General features: G+C 36.6%; 1 protein-coding gene across 3 annotated transcripts in view; it reads right to left on the bottom strand.

Annotated features, from left to right (window-relative positions):
• The window catches only part of LOC150092509 (vesicular glutamate transporter 1-like), a 33157-nt gene extending 8899 nt beyond the window's left edge, over positions 1–24258 (bottom strand). The window contains exons 1-10 of one of the 3 annotated variants that reach the window (XM_090414399.1): positions 24019–24258; positions 15846–16025; positions 14636–14757; positions 13600–13711; positions 11039–11126; positions 9244–9318; positions 4644–4771; positions 3227–3373; positions 2110–2242; positions 1650–1760 (exon numbers count right to left, since the gene is read on the bottom strand). In XM_090414399.1, the coding sequence (XP_090270525.1) occupies positions 1650–1760; positions 2110–2242; positions 3227–3373; positions 4644–4771; positions 9244–9318; positions 11039–11126; positions 13600–13711; positions 14636–14757; positions 15846–15965 (1036 nt within the window). In that variant the 5' untranslated portion in view covers positions 15966–16025; positions 24019–24258. Of the gene's footprint in view, positions 1–1649; positions 1761–2109; positions 2243–3226; positions 3377–4643; positions 4772–9243; positions 9319–11038; positions 11127–13599; positions 13712–14635; positions 14758–15845; positions 16026–20914; positions 21069–24018 lie in introns of those variants that run through there. The other 2 variants (XM_090414397.1, XM_090414398.1) reach the window with 2 other exon arrangements.
• Positions 24259–24700: the final 442 nt, after the last annotated feature.

Raw genomic sequence — 24700 nt, 5'->3', positions numbered from 1 at the left:
GTCTGAAATTCACGAACTCGCAATCTGTCCTCATAATCTAAATCCTACACTCCCGATATAACCTTTGTAACCTTTCCACAGATTCTTTATTTCCATGGAACCCAGGAGACCAAATCTGCGCACAATAATCCAGGTGTGGTCTTATAAAGAGGCAAAATGACTTCCTTATCCTTACATGTCTAGGTTCGCTTCAACATCGCAATTATCCTCCGAGTTGTATTTGCTATATGGCCTTTGAACTTCAAATTCCTATTCAACACTACCCCAAGATCCCTTGCCTCATTTCCTTGTAGCATAGCCCCGCTAATATAATATGCTGATGCTGGAAATCTGATTACACAAAAATGCATAACTTTACACTTACTAACGACAACCATTTTCGTTTGCTGAAATTTCCAGCCTCTTCACATTCTGAAAGTGTAGATATTAGTAGCATCCCTGCTTGTCCTGCGTATCTTCGCATCATCGGAAAACAATTGCATATCTCCTGATAGACGCTTCTTAATATATAGACTGAACAACAATGGTCCAAGTACTGAACCCTGAGGTACACCACTGGTCACCTTAAATCGGGCAGATTCACACCCACTGTGTACCACTTTTTGATATCTGTCTGTCAACCATCCCCTGATCCAAGTCAAGAGTTTATATTCCAATCCCATATTTTCCAGTTTATGCAACAGCCTATACGAATAGTGTATCCATTCCCTTTGTCTAACTCAGCTGTAACATTGTAATAAAATATGAGCAAATTACTAAAATCTTGACCTTCCTTTAGTTAATCCATGCTGCTTCTTGCAGCATGGGTTTGTCTGTCTACTCATTTCTGTATGAGAGTTCTTACCAACTTCCCTAAAATCTTCACTCCAGAGATACTGATAGGTCGATAGTGAGACACATCAGTTTTTGTCCCACTCTTGTACAAGGGAACTGTTATACATTCATCCATTCCCCTGGTATCATTTCTGAGCTGAGACTCAACGTATACAAATATGTGAAAGGTCTAGGCCATTCACCTGAACATTCCTTTGGCAAATGGGCCGATATTCTATTTGTCCCTATAGGCAAATTCTCTTCCAGGTTATGCAACAGCTCTTCAACCTCATTTTCATGAACCTGTAACTCTTTATCCAATGTAGCCTGCATAATTAATTTCTTTTCATCAGCTTTATGCACAATACTCTTTACTTTTCTGGACTGGCTTTCTATATATTGTAATTCCTTAAGATACATAAGAAAGACCAAACATGTTCCTTTCAATCAATAATGAATCTCTGAAACGGATAAGTAGCTTTTACTTAAGCAACGTAATCAATACGGAACAAACTCGGGTTTTTAATTCCATAAGTTGCACACGTAATCATACTTCGGATTAAGGACACAGCAAAAGGGTGGTTGACTGGAGAATTCTTGCCCTCTTTCAAGTTGAACATTTTAATGAGGTGCAGCAGAGGTGAAAAGTCACTTCGGCGTAAAAGAAGACGAAGCCTTCCTTTGGAGAATAAGACTGAGTCGCGTCTTCCTCACTTCCCATTCCTATTCAACATCCACACCGTTTTGATAATATTAAGTACTAACAGGATATAAACTATTGAAAATAAAACTGGGTGCTTGGAAAAAAGAAGGTGTTTATTTAACGTATAACTTACCAGACAGAGCTACACCGAAGGCCACTGCGACGGCTATAAGAAGACCCATGTGCAAGTAGGAGTCTAAAGTGTACTGAATGGCAATGAAGCAAGCGCCACTAACGGTTAAACCTGAAAATAAAAAATTAAAATTAAATAAAATATTTAAATTGAATCGTTTTTTTTAATTTAAATTATTAATTGGTTTTTTTAATGAATTTAGTCGAGTTATATTAAATGCTGTTCGGGGAGAATTTTGTTCAATTTACTGAAATTCTTGAATTTAACGTTGTTTAGCTGATTCTTTTCTTTTAACGAATTGGTTTTTCAACTCCTACAAAACTAACTGTGCAGGATTTTTTTCCAGATGTTAAGTAGGACAAACTAAGCTATGCAAACACAATACATTCCTTAGAGTGAATAAAGGAAATTAGTATTCCTCCTATTTAGAACCTGAAATCATATTAAAACAGACACTTACCTACACAAGTGACAACTTTTCGAATTATCGTAACGGAAACACCCCTCTTCATGATGAGGTAATCACAAAGGAAGCCCACGGCGGGGGTGATCAAAGTGCCGCTCGCAAAAGGCACGACAGACAGAAGGCACAGCTAAAAATGAAATCCTCGTTAAGCACTACAAATAAATATTTTAATTACTATAAAATAGTTTATATATTTTATCTGATGAAGGGTTTTTTGTTTGGGGGTCGTAGGGGAGATGCCTCTGTTTAGAATGCTGGATTGATCAAAAAGCTTATTCCTAAGCATTAAGAGATATTAGGCTAAGTCTGAAACAGGGAAATCAGCGATTTTTCGTTGTTGATTGTAAGCCGTTGAGTTCAGAGTGCGTTTCCGGTTTACACGGCTTTACGTTCAAAATTTGGTTAAGAGGTGAACGAAGGTATATAGAAGAAGAAGAGAAATATTAATTGTTGAAAGAGAAGGAGTGGAAGGTGACTTGATCATAGTGGGCGAAACTTTTGCTTTTTTCTACATTGAAAGAAAATTCGATTGAATCTCTTAACCGTCACTCTAAAGCGAATCCGAAATATCCTGTGTATCTGAAAGAAAGTTTTCAAATCGAAAGGCAACCCGTTTTCAGAACAAAATAAAAATCGAGCTGCTTAAAACGATCCATTTTTATTGTAAACACATCGCAGCTTTCTGATCTACCAGCCAGAAAAAACCAACTAGTATTTTATCAGCAAGAATCTTCTTTCCAAAGCAAGGGTGTCTATAAAGACAGTTTTTATAGACACCCTTGAATCAAGCTTCCTAATCAACTTTGCAATCAGTCAAAAATAAGAGAGAGAACTCTTTTTTTTTTGTAAGCAAGCATTGAAAAATAGAACAATGACTTGATGCAGGAGATCACATCCAAAGAAAAGGGTTCGAACATCGAATAAACTCTACAATTAATCCAATAGTACAGAAATGTTCTACAGTCAGTTACCGGTTATCTGGGTAGACTATTGGGTTTTACCTACACGGCTAACCAAATTGTTTGCTCAGAACATTCAATAACATTCAAGGTTTCGAAATGAAAACACTTTACGGAGATGAGTTTTTCTTACCTTAGTGAATTTTTCTTACCTTAGTATCGAAGTGCAACGCGAGGAGGGCATTCTCAGCCCTTACTGCATAAACGGCAATGACATAGAACGTAAACCCCTGGCACAGGTCAGCTATGGCAATGGCGTACACTTCCTTGGAGGTGAAAATTTTGCTCCACGGGATTGACTGCTGAAACAAGAACGAAAACGTGTTTGAGTGCAAGTGAAATTACAAATAAATCAAGATTTTGAAAATTGTAAAATTCTTCTAGTGTTAAAAAAAAAACAATATCGAGAATGGATCCGTTTGTATGCGGTGGGAGGTTGCAGAATTCCAAGCATTCAGCTGGTTTTACAGAGTGCTGGGGCGTTTCTGTGTAGTGTTTCAGAGCGTGTAATTAAATGGTGGGTAGCAGATGGCGTTGATGTAGATGATTGATAGTAGAGGTTCGGTGTAGTGGTGGAGACGGAGAGTTGTTCAGTAGGTGTCCTTCCGCGATGAGTCTTGGGACTTCTTGGAAGTGTCACGAATAATAATTAAAGCTATCCGATATTATGTCTGCTAATTGAGTGGGTTTTCTCGTTCGTTGTCTGTATTTTTGTTTGTTGGATCAAAACCTGAATCCACTGTGTTGGCCACCTCTCGCGATATTTAATCTATAAATCCATGAAAAATACTTTCGAGTCGGTAACTTTCTTAAAGCAGCTATAGTGGCATTCGAATTTGAAAACAAGAAGTCGCTATGGGTTGTAAAATGATGTTTTTGAAGAAATTGAAGAGCGCAAATGAGAACCACATTATTAAATGGGTTTCATATGCATACATTATTGAAAACAGAGCTGATTTCAAGTTTTCAGCCTCCTTGGTACAAATATTTTGGTGAGCGATTTACAAACGTCATAATTATACGATATTTAGACTTTAATACCAATAATAATTTTTGCATATTACTAGTAATAGGGGAAACTTGATTCAAATTGTCTCAAATATTTCCAGAATTAGTTGACCTTTTGACAAAGGACCAAGCAGGAGTTTTCCTCCCTGAAGAATATCGGGCGTTTAACCCCACATTCCGAAAACTCCCCCGATAGAGCACACAAGTGCGAATAATGGTAATCTTGTTAATCTTCTTTGGCTTTCGTCTCTCCATGTCGGCTCAAGATCGTTCTAATCCTCTGCTGATGACCAAGGTTGAGTTCATCATAAAGTCAATTCCCAAAAAGCAAAAAATTAAAATAAATAAATTAAAAAAAATCTAATAAATTGCTGAAAAGAAAAGGAAATAAATGGCATAGAGAGTTTGTTTCTTGTTTTATTAATATATCGAAAGAATATTCTAACTAAAAATAAAACATTATTAAAAAGAAAGCAGGACTTGGCTTATTTCATAATTTAACGGGCCTTGAAAATAAGTTACATGAAATGGAAGTGGGGATTTGTTTTTTGTTTTTTTTACCTGATTACTTTCTTGTTCGCTATTCGAGTAAACTATCTGCTTTTCTTCGTTAGTCAGCGTTGAGTAAACTGAAGGTTTCTCGTGAGACAACCAAACCCATAAAATGCACCAGAGGACGCCAAGAGATCCTGCAAAGAGAAAAGTGTTGTCTTGAAATTACGTGTTTCTAAGATAAATCTGAATTTCACTTTTTTTTAGAAAACACAAAACAAAAATATATATGAAATATATCAAAATTTGCATCATTTCTAGTAAGGAATGCTTAAAACTAAATGAAGCAAACAAAGTAAATTATTCGGCACACTGCAGTTCTCAGGGGGAAAAAACGTATAAATTAAAATATTTCATTTACAATCGCGCTAAATGAAAACGTGCTTAATAATAATATTTGGTTTCCAGATCAAGTGTTGATCAATTTTATTAAACTGAAAACCAACTAGTTTCTCCACACTTTAACTGTTGGCATCTTCAGGGCACTTATAAGTTTAAACAATCTCACAATTATGCGTAACTGCAAAACTGACAAAAATTAACTGCAAAAAACTGACTAGAATAATTCAAATAGAATAGTATCGAACGTGAGTGAAACACATATCGCATGTACAAGGTTAGCTAGCTGTTGCTAAGGAACTTTCTGTAGTTCCTTAGCAACAACTATTAAAGTATTAAATTAAATTTGTATTAAAGTTCATTTCTTCCGTTTTTAAGGTTCTGATTAGGGTTTTCCATATTTCTGGGAGTATTAGGCCTTGATTTCTGTTAAGGTTGACAGTAGAACGGGCGACTGTGGCTGCCTCTTCGAAAATTCTTGAATAGTAATCTTCCTCTATGTAAGGAGAACAGCTTTTGTCCCATTCGATGACGTGGTTAGTTGTAGAGAAATGAGACGATAGGCCAGAAATGTCCTGTCTGTTGTTTTTGACATAGCCAATGTGCTCCTTTTGCCTGATTTCGAGGCTTCTCGAAGTCTGTTCGATGTAACTAGAGCCACAAGCGCATGGAATATTATAAACTCCAGCATATTTATAGAAAGGGTGGTTGTCTTTTGGAGATCTTAGTAGTTTACGAATAGATTCTGTTAGTTTAAATGTTACTCTTATTTTGTGCTGTTTGAGGAGGCTGGCGAGCTTGTTGGAAATGCCACCTACAAATGGAATTGCAATCGTTTTTATATATTGAATATCTTGTTCTCTTTGTGGTGGTTCAGAGAAAAGGACTTTATTGACTAGTGTTCTTGGATAGCCGTTCAAGTACAGATTGTTGGAAATAAATTTTAACTCATCTTGAAGGGTCTTGTTGTCCGTTGTGATGCGAATCGCTCTTTTCTTTAACATGTGTACAATGCTGAGTTTATATGAGATGTGGTGAAATGTAGGTAGTGACCTGTAATGGTCGGTTTTCTGTACACCGATAGATTTATACTGCCATCAATTTGTTTTTTGATTAAGATGTCTAAAAACGGTAATTTGTTTTCTCTTTCAAGTTCCAGAGTGAATTTAATAGAACGATGGAAGGAGTTGATCTTTTTGAGATAATCATATAGGTCATATTTGTTATTGTTCCATACGATGAAGATATCGTCCACATATCTGAACCAAATTTTAGGTTTTGGAATAATCAAAAAACAAATTGATGGCAGTATAAATCTATTGGTGTATAGAAAACCGACCAATACAGGTCGCTACCTACATTTCAGCTGCTCTCACCACATCTCACATAAACTCAGCATTGTACACATGTTAAAGAAAAGAGCGATTCGCATCACAACGGACAACACGACCCTTCAAGATGAGTTAAAATTTATTTCCAACAATCTGTGTTTGAATGGCTGTCCAAGAAGACTAGTCAATAAAGTCCTTTTCTCTTTGTAAGTGGCATCTCCAACAAGCTCGCTAGCCTCCTCAAACAACACAAAATGAGAGTAACATTTGAACCAATAGAATCTATTCGTAAACTATTAAGATCTTCAAAAGACAACCACCCTTTCTATAAATATGCTGGAGTTTGTAATATTCCATGCTCATGTTGCTCTAGTTACATCGAACAGACTTCGAGAAGCCTCGAAATCAGGCAAAAGGAACACATTGGCTATGTCAAAAACAACAGACAGGATATTTCTGGCCTATCATCTCATTTCTTTACAAGTAACCATGTCATCGAGTGGGACAAAAGCTGTTCTCCTTACATAGAGGAAGATTACCATTCAAGAATTTTCAAAGAAGCAGCCACAGTCGCCCGTTCTACTGTCAACCTTAACCGAAATCAAGGCCTAATACTCCCAGAAATATGGAAAACCCTAATCAGAACTTTAAAAAAGGAAGAAATGAACTTTAATACAAACTACAGAAAGTTCCTTAGCAACAGCTAGCTAACCTTGTACACGCGATACGTGTTTCACTCACGTTCGATACTATTCTATTTGAATTATTCTAGTCAGTTTTTTTGCAGTTAATTTTTGTTAGTTTTGCAGTTACGCATAATTGTGAGATTGTTTAAACTTATAAGTGCCCTGAAGATGCCAACAGTTAAAGTGTGGAGAAACTAGTTGGTTTTCAGTTTAATAAAATTGATCAACACTTGATCTGGAAATATTATTATTATACTAATTTATGATCAAGAAAATTCCTTCATGATGAAAACGTGCTTACTTCGTCAAATGAATCCTACGTATATCTTCCCTTATTATTATTATTATTATTATTACATGACGCCTCCAGGAAGTCCAAAGACTCATCGAGGGAGGACACCTACTCTAGAACTCTCTCTCCACCAACCGCAACTACTATCATCATCTACACCAGTGTTTCCCAACCTGTGGTCAGCGCACCCCCTGGGGTCCGCAAGTAATTCAAAAGGGGGTCCACCGGATAGTTTATTTTCATTAAACTTTATCTTATCATGTTGCTCACACCTGGCCTAATTGATATGTTCATATTCTTCCGAATATCTCCATTTATACAGAATTGCATTGTCATAAATAACGCATTTAGGGTTGTAAAATTGTAATTTATTACTTCACTTTATGATACGTAAAATATAAACAATTTCCATTTTGGATTTTATAGGGGTCGCGGTGAATTAACATTCGCTACAGGGGGTTTGCGACATATTAATATTCCCTACAGGGGTCCACGCCATATTAACATTCATTACAGGGGGTCCGCGACATATTAGCATTCGCTACAGTGGGTACGCGACTTCAAAAAGGTTGGGAAACACTGATCTACACCAACGCTATTTACCGCCCACCACCAGTGGGCGGTAAATGGCGTAAATGGCACATATCTGTCCTTAAAATATGAATGTTTTACTTTCTAATATACATCCATTATAATTAGAATGACTTGTTAGGTTGGGGGTTCTTTTTGCACCATAGTTCATAAGACTTTCGCTCTTCTACAATTTCGAAGTTCTTGGCTAGTAATCGGTGAGAATATCCTCGGAATACTCAAGGCCGCCTTGGTTGTAGAAGTCCGCTGGTGGAGCTTCTTCCTACTGTTCAAATTTGACCTTTACTTTACAAGTTTAAGAATCACTGAAAAACTATGGTCTTTGCCAATTGTCCTCCTGATATTTCGTTGACTTAAATTTTCCAATGAAGAGAATAAATTTTTTTTTGTTCAGCCTTTAATCTGTGGGTTAGAAAGGAACCAACTGAAGATATTCATGGGTAATCCTTCGATAGTATGATGATAGTGATTTTCCCCTAAACCAGTCATATACGAATTGATCGATCCGCCAAACTGGCCTAATAAATCTCATTGACCAGGATCGAGGAGAACAGTGATCAGTCCCTACCACTTTTGCTTTTGAAGGTTTTCAGTTCTTCGTCGAAAATGGCAAATCTCCAAAAAAAGTGTGTGCGTGTGTGTGGATCGAGCTTTGCTTCAGCGGAAATATCAAGCGGGACTCAAAACATTTGTTTCATGTTCACTTTTTGTCGAATTCAAAATATTTCTGCAGATGATTCTAAGGATGAGGAGAAAGCGAAGCCACCGTGTGAAGTCGCGAGGAATACTTCGAAGGTGACTTCCATTATGTTAGAGAAAGAATTAAAAAAATTACTTTCGGAGATACGGTCAACACCACGAAAGATGACCTCAATGTGAATGTTGTCACTTCCGTGTACACTCCGAATATAAAAGAAATTACAGATAATGCAAAGGTTAAACTCTATTCTTTCGGTTTGTATGAAAAATTTATTTTTTAATTTATTTAAAATCAACTTATTTTTCAACTAATTTAAAAGTATTTATAATTTATTAAACAAAATTTATGTCTTGTGTAAGCCGGCACACACTATCAAAATGGGTACACGATTTTACTATTTCTATTATTAATAACAATATTTTTTAAGAAAGGTCTATTTAGAGCATGTTGTTAGTTTCAAAATTTATATATTTTTTCGTTTGGGTTATTCCTTTATGCACAGCTGTCGTAAATTTTTCTCCTTGTAATATAAATCCAATGGAGATCGCTTCTATTCTTTAGATGGCATGAACTGAACCATTCGTTTAATATCGCATGTAAATTTATCATTGTTCTTCCAAACGGATAATTTTAATAAAATATAATTCATACATATAAGAAAACTACTCACCGTAGACATAAAATCCTATTTTCCAGTTGATGTAGACGCTGATGTAAGCAGCCAAACCCATGCCGAAGAAACGACCTGCGAATTTATTTCACAGAAGTTAGGAGTTATGAATCTCAGTTGCAAAAAATAAAAAAATAAACAAATAGCCCGCTTAAAATATTTCTTTTATAAGGAAGAGAAAAAATGTCAATCACATAATACAATATGCATTACAAAAATATATCAAATTAATAAAATACAAAAAAAAATAGAAAAAATCCTAAGCCGGCCTAGTTGACCGAGTGGTTAGCGTATCAACTCTCCAGCCATGAGGCTGCTGGTTTGAATACCTCCATGGATGGTTGCGATTGTTTTTAGATGGGAGATGATCTTCATCACCCGGTGTGAGACCGCTGTTCTGCTGATTGGAGGCCTGAGTTGGCTTGAAAAAGTTCCACATTTGGTCTCTAGAGCAGCGTTCTGGACTATGTAAAAACACCAAAAAATAAAATATATAAAATTGATAAAAAAAATCCATAGCTCCCTTAAGGACAAAATGAATTATAGGCCTACAAATAACCTTTCGTGGGTGTAATTTATATATATATATATATATATATATATAAGACACCATTCGAACGTTTCCTGTCCATTTTGTAGTAAACATGAAAACGTTAATTGACTGGCAAAATGTCAAAGATAATGTTGAATACAAGATAACTATTCTAGAAATCATCTCGCAGCATCTTCCTCTACTTCTTGAAGTTGATAAAGGCGGTTGAAGAAATATTTATGACTTTTATTGATGACAGCATCCATTCTTTTTTTTTTTTTTTGGAACAAAAGATGGAAGTTTAATCGGTTCTACTCCAAGTTCACCGTGTTCATCACAGAAGAAAATTTGGCCGACTTTACGTAAACGACCTTCAGAAAAATAATATTCCGAAGTCAAACATCCTCAGCGATGAAGAAAGTGGCGAAGTCCTGTTGCCAAACTAAGGGGTGCCAAATACATGAAGGATTGCAGTATCAAAAATTGATTCGTGACATTCAAGATTCTCTTCGAATCATCACGCTGCAAATGCTTCATGGCAATGGAATGGTTATGATTACATTTTTATTTAACCAGGCATCATTTCCAAATTTACTTTGTTGAAATCAGTCGTAGTACTCTGTACAACTCCTGGATACTCCACAAGATAAATGTACAACTCCACAAGATAAATGTACAAGGATACTCCACAAGATAAATGTACAACTCCTGGATACTCCACAAGATAAATAATGAAACCGTATTTGTTTATTTCGTACTTTGCAAAGTATTTATTTATCTATTTTATACCACATGGGAGAGGGTGGAAGGTCAACATGTTAGTACTGCTTTACGTTAAAACTGCTTTACCGATTTATCTACCCAGCGAAAAATAACTATTACTTAGCAACCGGTGAAATTTATTGCGGTTATCAGTAGAGGCCACTCTTAGCTGTCATTCATCTTCAGCCCATTTAATTATACTCATTTAATCACGTTTCATGCGCGTGACCAATATATAGCCTAACGGCAGGTTTTTTTTTTTAATCAATGGCAACGAGTGGAGTGCTACTGGTACGCGACGAGATAAAGCACACGCGCGCGCACACACCTTTTGCTTATCTAAGAAGTACAGTATGAGAAATTGACAAAACCACATGAAGATTGGTTTGCCACGAAATAAAATAAGAAATACGATTTCAACTATTCTTAAGAGCTATCACAAGTATAGCTTTCTTATGATAATTTATTACATCCTGAAGGAAACAGACTAAAATATTTTACCTGCTGATGCTGTAGTTGAGAACCCTGTCCGCATCGAACTCTGATCACATTTTCCAAGTATTCCGAGGATAGTTGGCGGTGTCATTCCCTGCGGATACAAATTCATTTACTGATTGCTTTAATTACATATAAAAACGGTGTAAGTCATCTAACACTGTTTCTGTTGTGAGAATGCATTTAATAGACTAGAACTAAAAAAGACATATTTCAGCAGACAGACTGATCTTTGTGTTCAATTTTACTTCAAATTATTTCATTCTACTTACAGGAACAAAGAATGATCAAAATATCAGGGACAGAGCTTTTTTTCTAGAGCAACTACAGGCAGACTATCGAGATGTATGTTATAAAAGTGGGAATCATGTAAGCATGTCAACAGCTCTTGAAGCTACCTGAAGGAAAGAATGGAAGGTCTAGTCCGTCATTAATGAAGTGATCTAAACAGAAGTAAAGCTTCCCCACATTACCACATCGATTTATAATGGAGAAGTGAATCCAGGTCTGCTGTATACTTGATGGGATGTCGCAGAACCAATTAAAAGTTAGAACCAACATTAGAAGAATTAACAATGTGTCGTTTTAGACGTTTGGGTGTGCGAAGAAAGTGTGGTATGTCTGACCAAATGTCTAAATAATGATGATCTCTTTGGAAGGCGTAGGTCTAGTGGATCTGAAATTCCTCCTACACTGCTAGATTTGAATTAATCCTTAGAGAATCATTCTCCAAAGACGCCTTTATTCACATTGACCAAACATAGCGAGGCCCAATACCACCGTGCTCTGTATCCAAAATATTTAGCAAACTTCAGCATCCTACGTGGTCTCCTGCGTTATTCACAACATCTGGTCCCTTATGACTATTTCCTCGTTCTCAGAATGAGAAGCACTTAAAAGATAACCCGCTTAGATGTTGTGAAGCAAACGACATGACACATTTGCAAACCATTCCTTACCAGTGGTGATTGAGATGCACTTGGAAGTGCAGCTCGAACTTATGCACAAGATATTGTCATACAATGAGCAGGACCATAATATGAAGACAACACAAAATAACTTGCATGAGTTTAATATTCAGTGACAAATATCTTTGAATTATATGTATGCGAGCGGGAGCGAGAGAGAGGTTCTTAATCCAAATACATCGTACCGCTAACTTTATTTCGTGTTGCAGCAACAGCTCTATGATTAGTATAGCAGTAAACAGGAAATGAAGCCAGGCGTACAATCTCGGATCTTTTAACAGTTCGTATCCTGATACTTTGAAAAATTCTGCTAGAATACGTCAGCAGTAATTACTGCTTACATAATCGGGCATAATTTGAAGTCCCCCGTACACGATGCTGGCAACACAATTCATATTTTAGCAGAAGCAGTATGAATTGTAATATGAACTAACTATTAAGAAATCATTTTATAGAAGGGTGAATAGTTTATTTCAAAGAGTTTCTTACTATATTATGATTTAAGCTTTTTTTAAGAATCAGGTTTGCAAAAACCAGATTATTACGAACTATTTGAGCTCTGAAATATTTATTATTATGAAATGCTATCCCAAAACTCGGCTTTGAGTTAGTTATAATTACGGACGAAACAACCATGATAGAGGCCAGTATATTTTTATTCTCATAATTATGTGTGTGTTCTCCGGCGGGTTTGTCTCTTTTTAGACAAAATACAACCACCACAACATGGGACTGGCTGATCTGCCTTTACGTGAATTAGCCAGCTTCATATGGGGATGAGTAGGTCTTATGAAGGTTCTGTTTTGCGTACTAGATGGGATTCGGAAAGACCCAAGTCTTTCCCATGGAAGGGCGGACAGGTGTCGCTTCAGAATTGCGTTTGTTATGTGGGTATAAACGGTTTGGGAAAATATGGGTATGTAAAACTGAGTAATTGGACGCCTGCAAATAAATTTTTAACATCGGTTATTTTTAATGACATATTAGTAATTACTGCGCATGTAAACCTCAGTTTTTCGTTTACAATTAACACGTCAAAATGCGAACATTATTTGTAACAATATTCCTGCTACTTGAAGAGTATTCGCTTTCGGTTGTTCCTATTTTTAAATCTGCTTTCACAATCAGCCGATATTTACATTAATTCGAATACACAGAACAGTTTATTTCTTCTGGTTTTTATCGTTAGGCCAGAAACACGATACCGACGGCGATATCTTTGGTATCTGCAATTTTGAGAACAAAGCAAATAAATGGGAGGAAATCAAACAGGACTTTAATCGCTACCTTACTATTATTTTTTTCCTTTTGTTAAAATATGGGGTATGTGCAAATCATATCTGGTAATTGACGGAGAAAAAAGACTCACTTTTCTATATAAAACGAGGTAGGAAAATATTCCAAATTATTTTGTCATAAGATATCGTTGTAATCGTCTTCAGCCAGTGTTGCAAGTCCTGATTTGTGAGCCAGTCGTATGGAAAACCAGTCTGCTACTGCAGTCTAACTGATTACAGGATTGCGCATTTCTATCTACGAATAGGAATAACTGAAAAAAAAGCACAGAAAACAGAGAATGATACTTTTTTTTGTACTTACCCATAAGGTGCCGATCAGGGCTGTCATGACGACGACCACATATTTCAAGGGAACGATAAACGGGAAAACTATAGTTAGCACAGCCATGCTGGTAGCTACAATCTGGTACACTCTGCAATACAATACATCAGTAAATGCCGGAAAAATCAGCCTTAGAAAAATCCTTTCAGATACTCCTTGAATTTACTTAATATTAACATGAATTATAAATATAAAATTAATAACAGAAAAAAATCTTTAACCTACTCACACGACGCACGTACTAAAAGGTTTACAAAATCTATCGTGGGTGGGTGGCACGTAAAAAATGACCAGGATAGTAAAACTCTTTGTAACGCACGTCCCTCTAGATAACACCATTTCAGCATTGTTCAGATTTAAGAACAGTGCTCAGCACTAACTTTAATAAAACTTCAAATCCATCATGTATAATTACAGTATTATGAAAAACAGTGATATCAGTTGGGTAGTCAGCGAAATTGTCACATGACTGCTGTTTCAATCACCGCGGTGTTGCGTTTATTCTGCCATCTGATTATTGTGGAGATGAAGCACACAAGCTGCTTGAACTAAACACACTCGCTCACTAAACGGGCCTCTTCATGGTTACCTTTGCTAGGTTTAGGGACTGTATCAGGAAGTTAACGTTACATTTAATAAATCCTCATAAAGAATTACAATGGGCCCTTTTAAAGTTACTACTAGCATGGTTCTCAATTCGAAGCATGATGAGCATGCTTCGAATGCAATGCAATGCAGAAAACAGCATGGCCCATGCTGTTATCTGCATTGCATTTCTGCATTATCGTTTTCATCCTTCCTACCTGTTAGGTGTGCAGTGAAGCAAAACAAATAGTTTTTTAATGATGGAAATAACGCTTAAGGATGTTCGTTATGGACAAATGTTTTCTGTTGTATATTTTATTCGCTTCCAATTTATACTAATTAGAAGCATTGAGAAACTCTTATAACAACTTATTGGGAATTTAAAATATTTAAACATCCTAAAAATACGGATGGTCAGAGATTTGCTTACCTGATAGGATTAAATTTCATGGTAAGAAAGCCACTTGGAAAACATCCGAAAAGGTGCCCTGCTAATAAGATAGTGAGCAGCCGTTGTCCTTCATCAACTGTCCATCTTTCCAACGAGGAATACTACAGAGAGAGAGAGAGAGAGAGAGAGAGAGAGAGAGAGAGAGAGAGAGAGAGAAGAGATTAATACTGACAGAAGTAACAAAACATGCTAAGCAGCTTCATAATATTTTCATGGGCATATTAATTAGTGTTCTAGAGTAATAACACGAACAGATGAATGAAAATTGTTTTGCACTGCTGAAATGGTTTATTTATGACTTGGACTTCATTTGATCCGAAAGTTGTTTCAAGAAAAATCGGCATTTTACATTTCTGACTGGAAATCTGAAGTGCGTGGGCAGCGTCATCTATAAAAGTGAGTGCGATCATCAAAGTATTAACGCTGAGTTCTCGGCGTAGAGTTTGGAGTAAAAAGCTAAGTAAAGAGGTGTACTGTTAGTTATGCTGTATCTTTGTCTTGTTAGGTTTTTCTGGTTTCTCGGAATTTAATTTTCTCCCAGAAAGCAAATCTTACTTCATATTCAATGAAAGTGTATTTAACATTGATTATTGTTTCTTGACATAATTCTGAAGCCATGGCCTAGCATACACCAACACCCGCCCTTCCGACACCTCTATCACACGCACGCACGCGCACACACACACACACACACACACACACACACACACACACACACACACGCGCACACACACACACACACACACACACACACACACACACACACACACACACACACACACACACACACACACACACACACACACACACACACACACACACACACACACACACACACACACACACAGAGTTTGACATTATATTAGCTGATTTAATCAACATAAAGCGTGAAAAACGTTAGTTTGCTTTATGCTGATCAAATCAGCTACTTTGACTTAGTACTTGTTAGATTGACTTCGGTTTTAACAAAAACCTTTTCTGTTTCCTTCTGTAAATTTTGGGGAAAATGCAATTATTTTAATACTTCGATCAGCAATACAGTTTCAGCAAATTTCGCTCAATGGCCTTCTCGTCAAAAGATTCTCCACATCTGGATCTAAGCACATGCAAGCGCTCGTATAACTATAATAAATTACGAATTTACTCAAAAAATACATGTTTGATAAACCAAGATACTTGAAATACTTACGTGAGAAGTACCAACATAGTTCAAAATGATTACAAGGTTGGAAATCAGCAAGGATGTGATGAGTTCCCCAAAGAACATAAACACAGAGGACATCCACGCTTTCATTGCTTCGAAGCCCATTTTATACGTCGGACGCTATGAAATATTGATCAGGAGAGGAATATTTATAGCACAGGAAACCTGTAAGCGGAATCAAAAATAACAGAATATATAGCAGTGACTTTAGCCTTTTAGTATTTAAAATAAAGTTTATTACATACGCTTATCAGAATCATGACGAAGGAACTACTTTGACGAAACAGAAAAATAGCAATTTCTTCAATAATAATCAAGCTCACACCTCACCAGACATCAGTGCACCCTAATTCGCAAGTGAATTTGGACAAACTTTGTTGGCATTGTGGGTTGGATCCTCACTACAGTAACAAAGCAACGATCGTATTCTTATAATACTGGATTGAAATGCATTTCAATATTGTAAAGTTTCTCTGTCGCATGCATTTCCTATTACTATTTTGTAAAAAAAAAAAAAAAAAAACATTTTAAGCTGCCCGTCTGCGATTTTAAACTATACAGCAGCGGTTTATAATTACAGCGACGGCAGGAATATTCGTTCCGGACTTGTTTTCGTAGAAGCGTTTGTTATGCGAGGAGCATCGAACACAATTCACTTAGCAGAATGATTTTGCAAAAATGATTTATTGACTTTTATTGCAGAGGATGTCTCTTTTCATGCTTGGAAGAATATGTGAAACTGGTTGAGTCTGCATTTACTAAGACGAATTAGAACTCTCCGTCATGGACGTGGATACATTTCCTAAGTGTTCGTGTGACTAATACAGTTGACTCACTCTTAATCGAGTTACTACAATCCGTCTAAGTTGATAAATGCATCGTTCTCTTATTTAAAAAAAAAAAAAAAAAAAACGGAGGTTCTACGAGTCATTGCAATTATCATTGGGAGAGAACCTGGCGTCTTCTCCCCCCCCCCCTGCATTTCTTATCGATTTTCTCATTTGAATTTCTTCATTCGCGGCTCGAAAGAGATTCATCTAAAAATTCCAATAAAAAGAAAGATAAAAATCTCAAGTAAAAATCGTTTTTATATCAACGTTTTAAGACAATTAAAGTCATCATACCTGTGAGTCCAATTTTAATGTTATTGCGATTATCAATTACGGTTATAAATGTTATTGAGGATATCACAATGCATGCCCTTCGGTTTGCATTGAGAACATGAGAAGTTTAAAGGTGCTTTTTCCAATGAACGTAAGTTAGCCAGTCTCATACGAGTAGGAAGTTTTTCTTTGGAAAGTTCTCATCTCAGAAATGAGACTGATTGCTTGATTAGAAGTTTATTGGCGCAAGGAAAGCAGACATTATTCTTCGCCAAACCAAAAGATTTACAGCAGTACTCAAGGGAGGAAAATTACGCAAACAGGAAGGAGAATACATAAAAACATCCGCACGTATTTTATTAACATTCGAAACTTCAACTCAAAGATCAATGACATGAATCACCACTTACAAGCATACAGACCCATCTGCTATTCTTTGCTGAACCTCAACTGGCATCGTCTCCAATTCACCTTGGCTATCGCAATCACATCATTGATAATACCTTTCAGTAGAAGGGAAGACCATGTGCTTTTATCAAATCTAGCATTTCCTACCCAGGAGTACTATATTTCGGATGTCCTTTGCATGACCTGCTTTAGTTCAAACTTTCTTCACTTTGTTGCCTTTACTGCTCTTTAATTCAGATGACCCTGCCGATCTCAGATTATTTATCAACGAAAGATGATCACCTGTACGTTAACTCGGTATGCAGCTCAATCAATAACGACGATGTTCCTTAGTTGGAAAGATCTGGGTTCTAATACTCTAGGACAGGAAGAATCATACTAAGGAAACTGGATTTTTCCTGTCTGAAACTCGAGGTTTTCTTTTAGTAAATGCAAGAAAACAACCACAGTTTGCGGTTGTTTTCTTGCGAAGTTTGAAACTGCGGAAATGAAATAAGCAGAAGTGAAAATATCAAAGAATAATCAGAATCAGTACTGATGTTTTGTAAAAATATCCTCAAATGCCTTCAAAGAGATATTTTTAATGTAACGATTTATCGTTTATATTACTCCAAGTTTATATTACTCATTTATATTAATTACGCTTGTATATTTGTATATATTGATTATATATTAATTACGCTAATATATTTGGTACATAAAGTACTCGCCAAGCTGTAAAGTCACCTTTTAGAAGACCTCCTGATTGACGTATTGTTTCTGATCCGCCATCTGGATTGAATTAATGTACGTTTCAATTTTTAAAGATGCCTCAAGTACTACAAAAACCCAAACAGAATTCACAGTCCTATGCGATTGATAAAAAGACAAAACCGAAACATAAACTGGTGATAATCAGTGGGGGATTTGACGATGTTTTAATAAGCACTTACAAAGCACACTAAAAACAAAGACTTTACCATATAATGAATAAATATCTAAGAGATAATTCATACTAAAAGCTTCCTACATGCAAGGAAAATTCAAAATGAATTCAGATTATAGTTTAAGCTATTTTGAAATATGAGCAATTCATAGGAACTTATTTGTTCAAATGCAACATCTTTACACTGACAGCCTCTCTTATTAGTTCCGAGATGCTCAGGATAAGTCCAGCTTTTGTAACTCCCTAATCGTGATAAAATAAGAAAAATAACAGTACGACATAACAAAAACAGATTTAAGCACCAAAACAAGCGCATATGATTCAAACCTTTATGTAATAAATGTTTTTTCTGTTTTTTGGCTTCAATTGCAATCTTCGATACTAGTCCCTCTGTCAAAAGATTGGGACTTACAATACATTACAATTAGGACTTTCGTTTTTTTTTTTTTTGACAGATGTATTTGTAAAAAATCTGTCCCAAATCGCTATAGCACTATCGCAAAATGGTTATCCTCGAAATATCATCAATAAATTTCTATACAAAGATAACCAACAAGAAAGAACAGTCTCCCAGAAAATTTCCACAGCAGTCATCCCCTTTATGGGCTAAATTTCCACGAGAATTGCGAGATTGTTAAAGGCCCATAACGTCAGGGTTGTATTTAAACCAACTACTAGCATCAGGCAGGTTCTAAGATCTCCTAAAGACAGTGTTCCATTTTATAAATATCCAGGCGTGTATAATATTCCATGCACGTGCGGTCTTTCCTACATTGGACAAACTTCGAGAAGCCTGGAAATAAGACAGAAAGAACATGTTGGCGATGTAAATCACAACAGAACGATCACCTCCGGGCTAGCACATCACTTTTCAACTTCGAACTACACTATAGACTGGGATAACAGCTCTATGCCCTACGTAGACGAAGATTACAGACATCGATTATTCAACGAAGTAGCAGTAGTGCTACGTACAGGCAGCAACCTAAACAGAAATCAAGGGCCATACTGAAAGATACTTGGAAAAATCTAATTAATTCCCTCAGTTCAACAGAACTACAGTACGCAAATAATCATATTACGCGTTTGCATGTAACGCGTGTTCATGATACTTAGAAGAAAGTCACAATTCATACAGACACGTCACGAGAACGTGTTACCTTAGCTACCTAACAGGTACTAACGTTTTTTGTATTCTTAAACCTTTTTTTGCATTTACCATTTTTTTGTACTGCGCAAGCCTTGAGAAAGCTAGTCAGTTACTAGCGAAACCGGTAGGCAATATTATACGAACATACGTATGAATTAAAAATCTATGGTCAGTTTATTAATAAATCTTTTATTTTTTAACATTTTATGACCAAACATATGTATAATTTAGATGTATTTGTAATTAGGAGAGGAAACTGGAAAGAGATTAGACTGTTCCAAAGAATAAAGGGGATGAATGAAATGGAAGCTGGTTCAGTGAGCCCGAAGTTAAATTTTATTGTATATTGATGGAATGGTTTTGCGTGCGTGCGTGCGTGTGTGTGTTTCGTATATTTTTTGAACAGTTGTATCGTTATTAGATAGATGTGCTCCGAGAACAACAGGGAACGTTTTTCTCTCACCCACTTCCAACTAAGCAGGATGGGGTTTTCATATTTATGAGGTATTTTAGAATCTGAAATCTGTGCGATCGTGCAAATCGACTACACGCAGAGTAGAAGGAAGTTCAGTTGATCGTGCAGTGTAATCGTTTCTTAATAGCAGTGCTTAAATCAATTTTCAACTCAAAGTCCTGCATATTCACATTTTTTGGATCACTCACTTTGCGATTGATCTTTCATGTCGACTCCCAATTCCTGCTCAATGTTCACACGTGCTTCAGCAAACTTGTGACAGACTTCCATTGTGTATAATAACACGAAAACGACAACCTCCATAGTACACCACCACTATATACTAACGTGTTGCGGATGGATGAAGGAACAAAACATAAGTAGACACGTCTCAAGGTTATTTGCACAGCACTCCCCGCACGCTAGCAAGTTTTGCCTTTGAAACGCCCGACGTATTTTAAATATATCAATTATGGCAATATATTTACACTCTTAGAAGTTATATTTTAGATTTTCACTTGTATATTGTCTGAAAAACAAAAATTAAATCATTTTAATATCCGTTTCCTTTATATTCATGTGACATTCACGAATATTGGAACTACGCCACAAGTTAGGTACGTTGCACGGCGGTAAGGTCACGCAGAAGCAGCAGCAATACGAATTATTGTTAAAATTATTTGGGCGTTACTTGAACACCAGCTTTGGAAAGTACTACGTAATACTATCAAATAATATATGGTTACGTAAGGAAAGGAAAAACTACAAACTATTCGTATTATTGCATGCGAAGAACATTTTGATCTTTCACTGAGCTGCCTTAAACAAGTAACAGCGAACGAGGGCGCTTCATTCTGTTTGCGACAAATGGAAGACAATCTTTCTGTTAAATAAATCGAATAATTTGTTAAATTAGTTCGCTGAAATTCGCCCAATAATAGCTTCGTGACAAAACGTATATCAGAAAAACGCAGACTATTAATAAAAGGTGCAATTTAATATTTAGGTACTTACTGTTTTCAGCCACAATCTTTACAGATTTCTGGTGTTTTTGTAAAGCATTACTAAACTGAAATTAACTTCAGTGAGTAATCTTCGTGAAATAGCTGTTCGCCAGGATGTTTGATAACGATTAATCAGTCGCCTACAGCACTTTGGCTTGAGCGTACAGGTCTCGACAACGAGGAACTGTTGCAGCTCAGAGAATAATGCGCCAGATAAGCAGCCTTATGAGTACATGGGTTTTTTCTGTTTACCTACAACGCAACCTAATAAAGAAGGAGGAAATAATTTATGGAGGCAGTTCTTTAAAATCAAAAGCGATAGAAATAGTCTCATGTGTGATAATGAATGTATATATGACAATTGGTACAGATCAACAGACTTGAAGAGGGACTTTCTTTATAACATGAGACTAAGGCTTCCGATGAATTTGTTCGTCTATTGAAATAACCTCATTCATCTATCAATAAATTCACCAAAATTTAAATTTATTGATAGAATTTATTGCCAAACATGCTAAGGAGATGCCAACGAAAAAGAAAGTGTAAAGGTGGCAAATGTTGTAATATTGATTTCAAAGCGCAGGTATCAGTATAATTATGGGACTGTTTGTATCAGAAAAGAGGCATTTCATTATGGCGACTAGTTAAGGTTCTTCATTTTTATTTTCTCAGGGAAGGACCGAAGAGGTTATGAAATACGCTGGCATCGTGTCTGGAGATCTAACAAACTGCAATTGACACCGTACGGACGAAAGGAAGGTGCATCGTAGGGCAGAAGTTGCATCAAGGAAGAACCGACGTCTTGAATGCGGGTTGTGCAGCAGACAAACTTTCTACATTTCACGGTTTCAGCACTAAGATACAGGGATTTCGTTTTTGACAGCTGTTGTCAGTTGAAAGGTAGGCTGAGTATGACGCTGAAATTCTTGAGCCACTTGCGATTTATTGATTTTTTTCCTTGAACCGCCTTGGCATACTTGTTCAGAAACCAAGGCTTGGACAGCGGATGGGGATTTGAGATGGACTGTTAGATGAAGGCCTGCAGGTCAGTTATAACTTCTCTTATTCGGTGAGCAGAGGTTTGCTTTGGGAGAAGAGAAGAGAAGTAGTAATTTGACCATGAAAAGAAGGAACAGCAATCGCTGAGGTCATCCAATCTGGCACAATTGTAATGACAAAGGACATGAAATTGAAAATGACCTAGCGAAGGATATTCTGTGCTAAAAGCCTGTTGGATGAGGCTATGATCAGAGATACTACGAAGAGAACTGACAGTTACAGTGTATTCGGAGAAAAAGTCCATGGTAATATCAGATATCTTGTCATCACTTCTAGCTTGCTCACTATAACTACCAGAGCACAGATAACAGCCTGACTAGTGCGCATTGAAGTACGTAATGACGATGACCTCACAGTTTTGAGTTTAGAAAATCGAACTTAGAAAATCAAAAAAGTCAAAATCAGAGTGGTTACCAGAATTTGATGCACGTTGCGATAGAAAACGAATGCTATTAAATATCTAATGACTGGAGCCAGGGTAGGTCACTCAAAGAGTATTTCAAGGTTGAAAATTCTCTGACATGGTCGTTCAATTTGAAGAACACACACACATACACAAACTCTCTTCCTCGTGGAGGAAGGAACTGCGTAAAGTGCACCTTGGGTAGTTGAGGTGGACCGTATTTGCTAAATTTGTCACGAGGTTCTGTTAGGAACAATACCAGACACATATTGATAAATAAATTGCAATGAAGGCATCTTTGAATTGAGGCATCAAATATAGGTAAAGGGAGGAGATGCAGGAAGCGTTTGTGAGAGTTTCATGTTTTTTTATGCTTTTTGGGGATGCATTTCTGATATCTTTGATTGTTATGTGACGATAGTAAAATTCGACTGAAGATTTTAGAGATTTTGTTTGGTTTACGATCATTTCCACATAAAATGACTTTACAACGGCTGCTGTGGTGGCTATAATTCCTCTTTGACTTCTAACAACTTTTTTTATTTTCAGTGCTGCATTCTTCCCTTTGACATACAAAAATGCTAAGGAGTAGGATGGATGTTCTCCTCACAGTTTATGTATTGCGATTTTTAGCGGAGCAATCTCTATTCTCAAAGTTCTTTACGCACATTCAAGGAACATTTGAGATGTCCTGTGTTGATAGCATACATCTTTTCATGTCCATCCATGATAGTACTATTTACGATATTTTATAATCAAAGATATCAAGTAAGTCCCAGCATGAAATTACGTCCATGGAATTACTGCGTGTTATGCTTGCATAGAGGAGTTAATTTGTTTTTGCATCACAAATATATTTCCCGAATAATGAAATTTTTTGACAGATTTTGTGATCATGCTAATCCTTTTAACCTCTTTTGGTCAAAGTTGACATTTCCCTTATTTGTGATTTAATCGCTGAGTGGAAGATTAGAGCAGTGGTATGTTGATTACTTCTCGTTTAGATTTTGCTTATTTTATTATTATTTGTTCTACAACTTCAACAGTTTCATGGCATGGGTTGAATAACAGCAGCCTAGATGAAAAAGAAAAGACAACAGATGCACATGCCAGTTGTGTGTTACCACTACACTCCTCGAACCCTCGCTACTGGCAGGAGACAATACAGGAGACAATACACGCAGGCAAACTTACCTATCGTTGCAGGTCTTCCAACATAGCTCATCTTGTCGAAGTAGGAACTAAGGCAGTACATGCACACTGCCGACAATATACCTCTTTGCGTTTGTCCACATCTAGGGGTAAATTTTGCTTCACGACGCTGGATGTAATGATGGACTGGAAAATATTTTAACTATAACAGAAAAATTATGGAAGTGATGGAACTCGCCGATATGTTCACGTCGCTCAACTACATGGAAGTGGGATAAAACTGCGTTTAATCTCAACTAGGTGGAGATTAAACGCAGTTTTAGCTACCCTATGACTGCAATATCCAAAAAATAATCTTCGCCAGTTGAGAAAGTTTTCTACCAAATTACAGAAGATAGTAACACCGCCGGGCTCTATATTTATAATATTATAAATAAAAGGTACATAATCCTTTTATTAGAACTTTGCATATTAAAAACACGCATAGTAATGAGGCTCACCTTTTTGAAACGATGCTTGCTGTATTTTTTCTCAATACTGAGGAGAGCAGGTTTCAGTTCGGGATAAACACCTGCCTTTTCCCACCTGCAGACATTACCTTTCGCCGCTTATCACCCACTTCACAATGTTGCTTTTTCCTGTCTCGGTTCTATAACCAAGTGAGCATTTGTCACGGTGTTCTTTCCATGCAATAATGTACGTGTGCTTCAGTTTCACAACCACATGCAAGCGGATCATGTGTCATCACACTCCGGAGAAGAAAGATAACTATCAACTTCAGACACGCTTCTAAGTATCGACAATTACGCCATCTCGCGGTAATCATCACAAAAATGACAATTCTTTAATTTTTCAAAAATTGAATTCAGATCATGCAAATGAATACACATGTAAAGCTGAAGTTTCTATTTCAGCATAAAGTTAAATATTCCAAACCAAGTTATTAAAATAGTGAGAAATGTTGGATGCGGTTTAGCCTTTTCACTTTGACTGTGCAAATGCTTAAGAGGAGCCCATCTTCTTCTGTAAAAGTTGTAGTGAAATACAAAAATAAAAAACATTCAGGAATAAAGCCGGATTTTATCCCACTTTAATGACTAACTCAAATTCCCCTTGCTCAAAACAGAAACATTATTGCGTTTCCTGTAAACATACTTCGTGGAACTCGAGAAAATACTCGTG

This window comes from Typopeltis vanoorti, chromosome 25 (assembly GCF_054136105.1).
Source record: "Typopeltis vanoorti isolate ZY-2024b chromosome 25, IOZ_Tvanoo_1.0, whole genome shotgun sequence".
In the NCBI taxonomy this organism is placed as follows: domain Eukaryota; kingdom Metazoa; phylum Arthropoda; class Arachnida; order Uropygi; family Thelyphonidae; genus Typopeltis; species Typopeltis vanoorti.
This window is presented reverse-complemented; position numbering and strand designations above follow the sequence as displayed.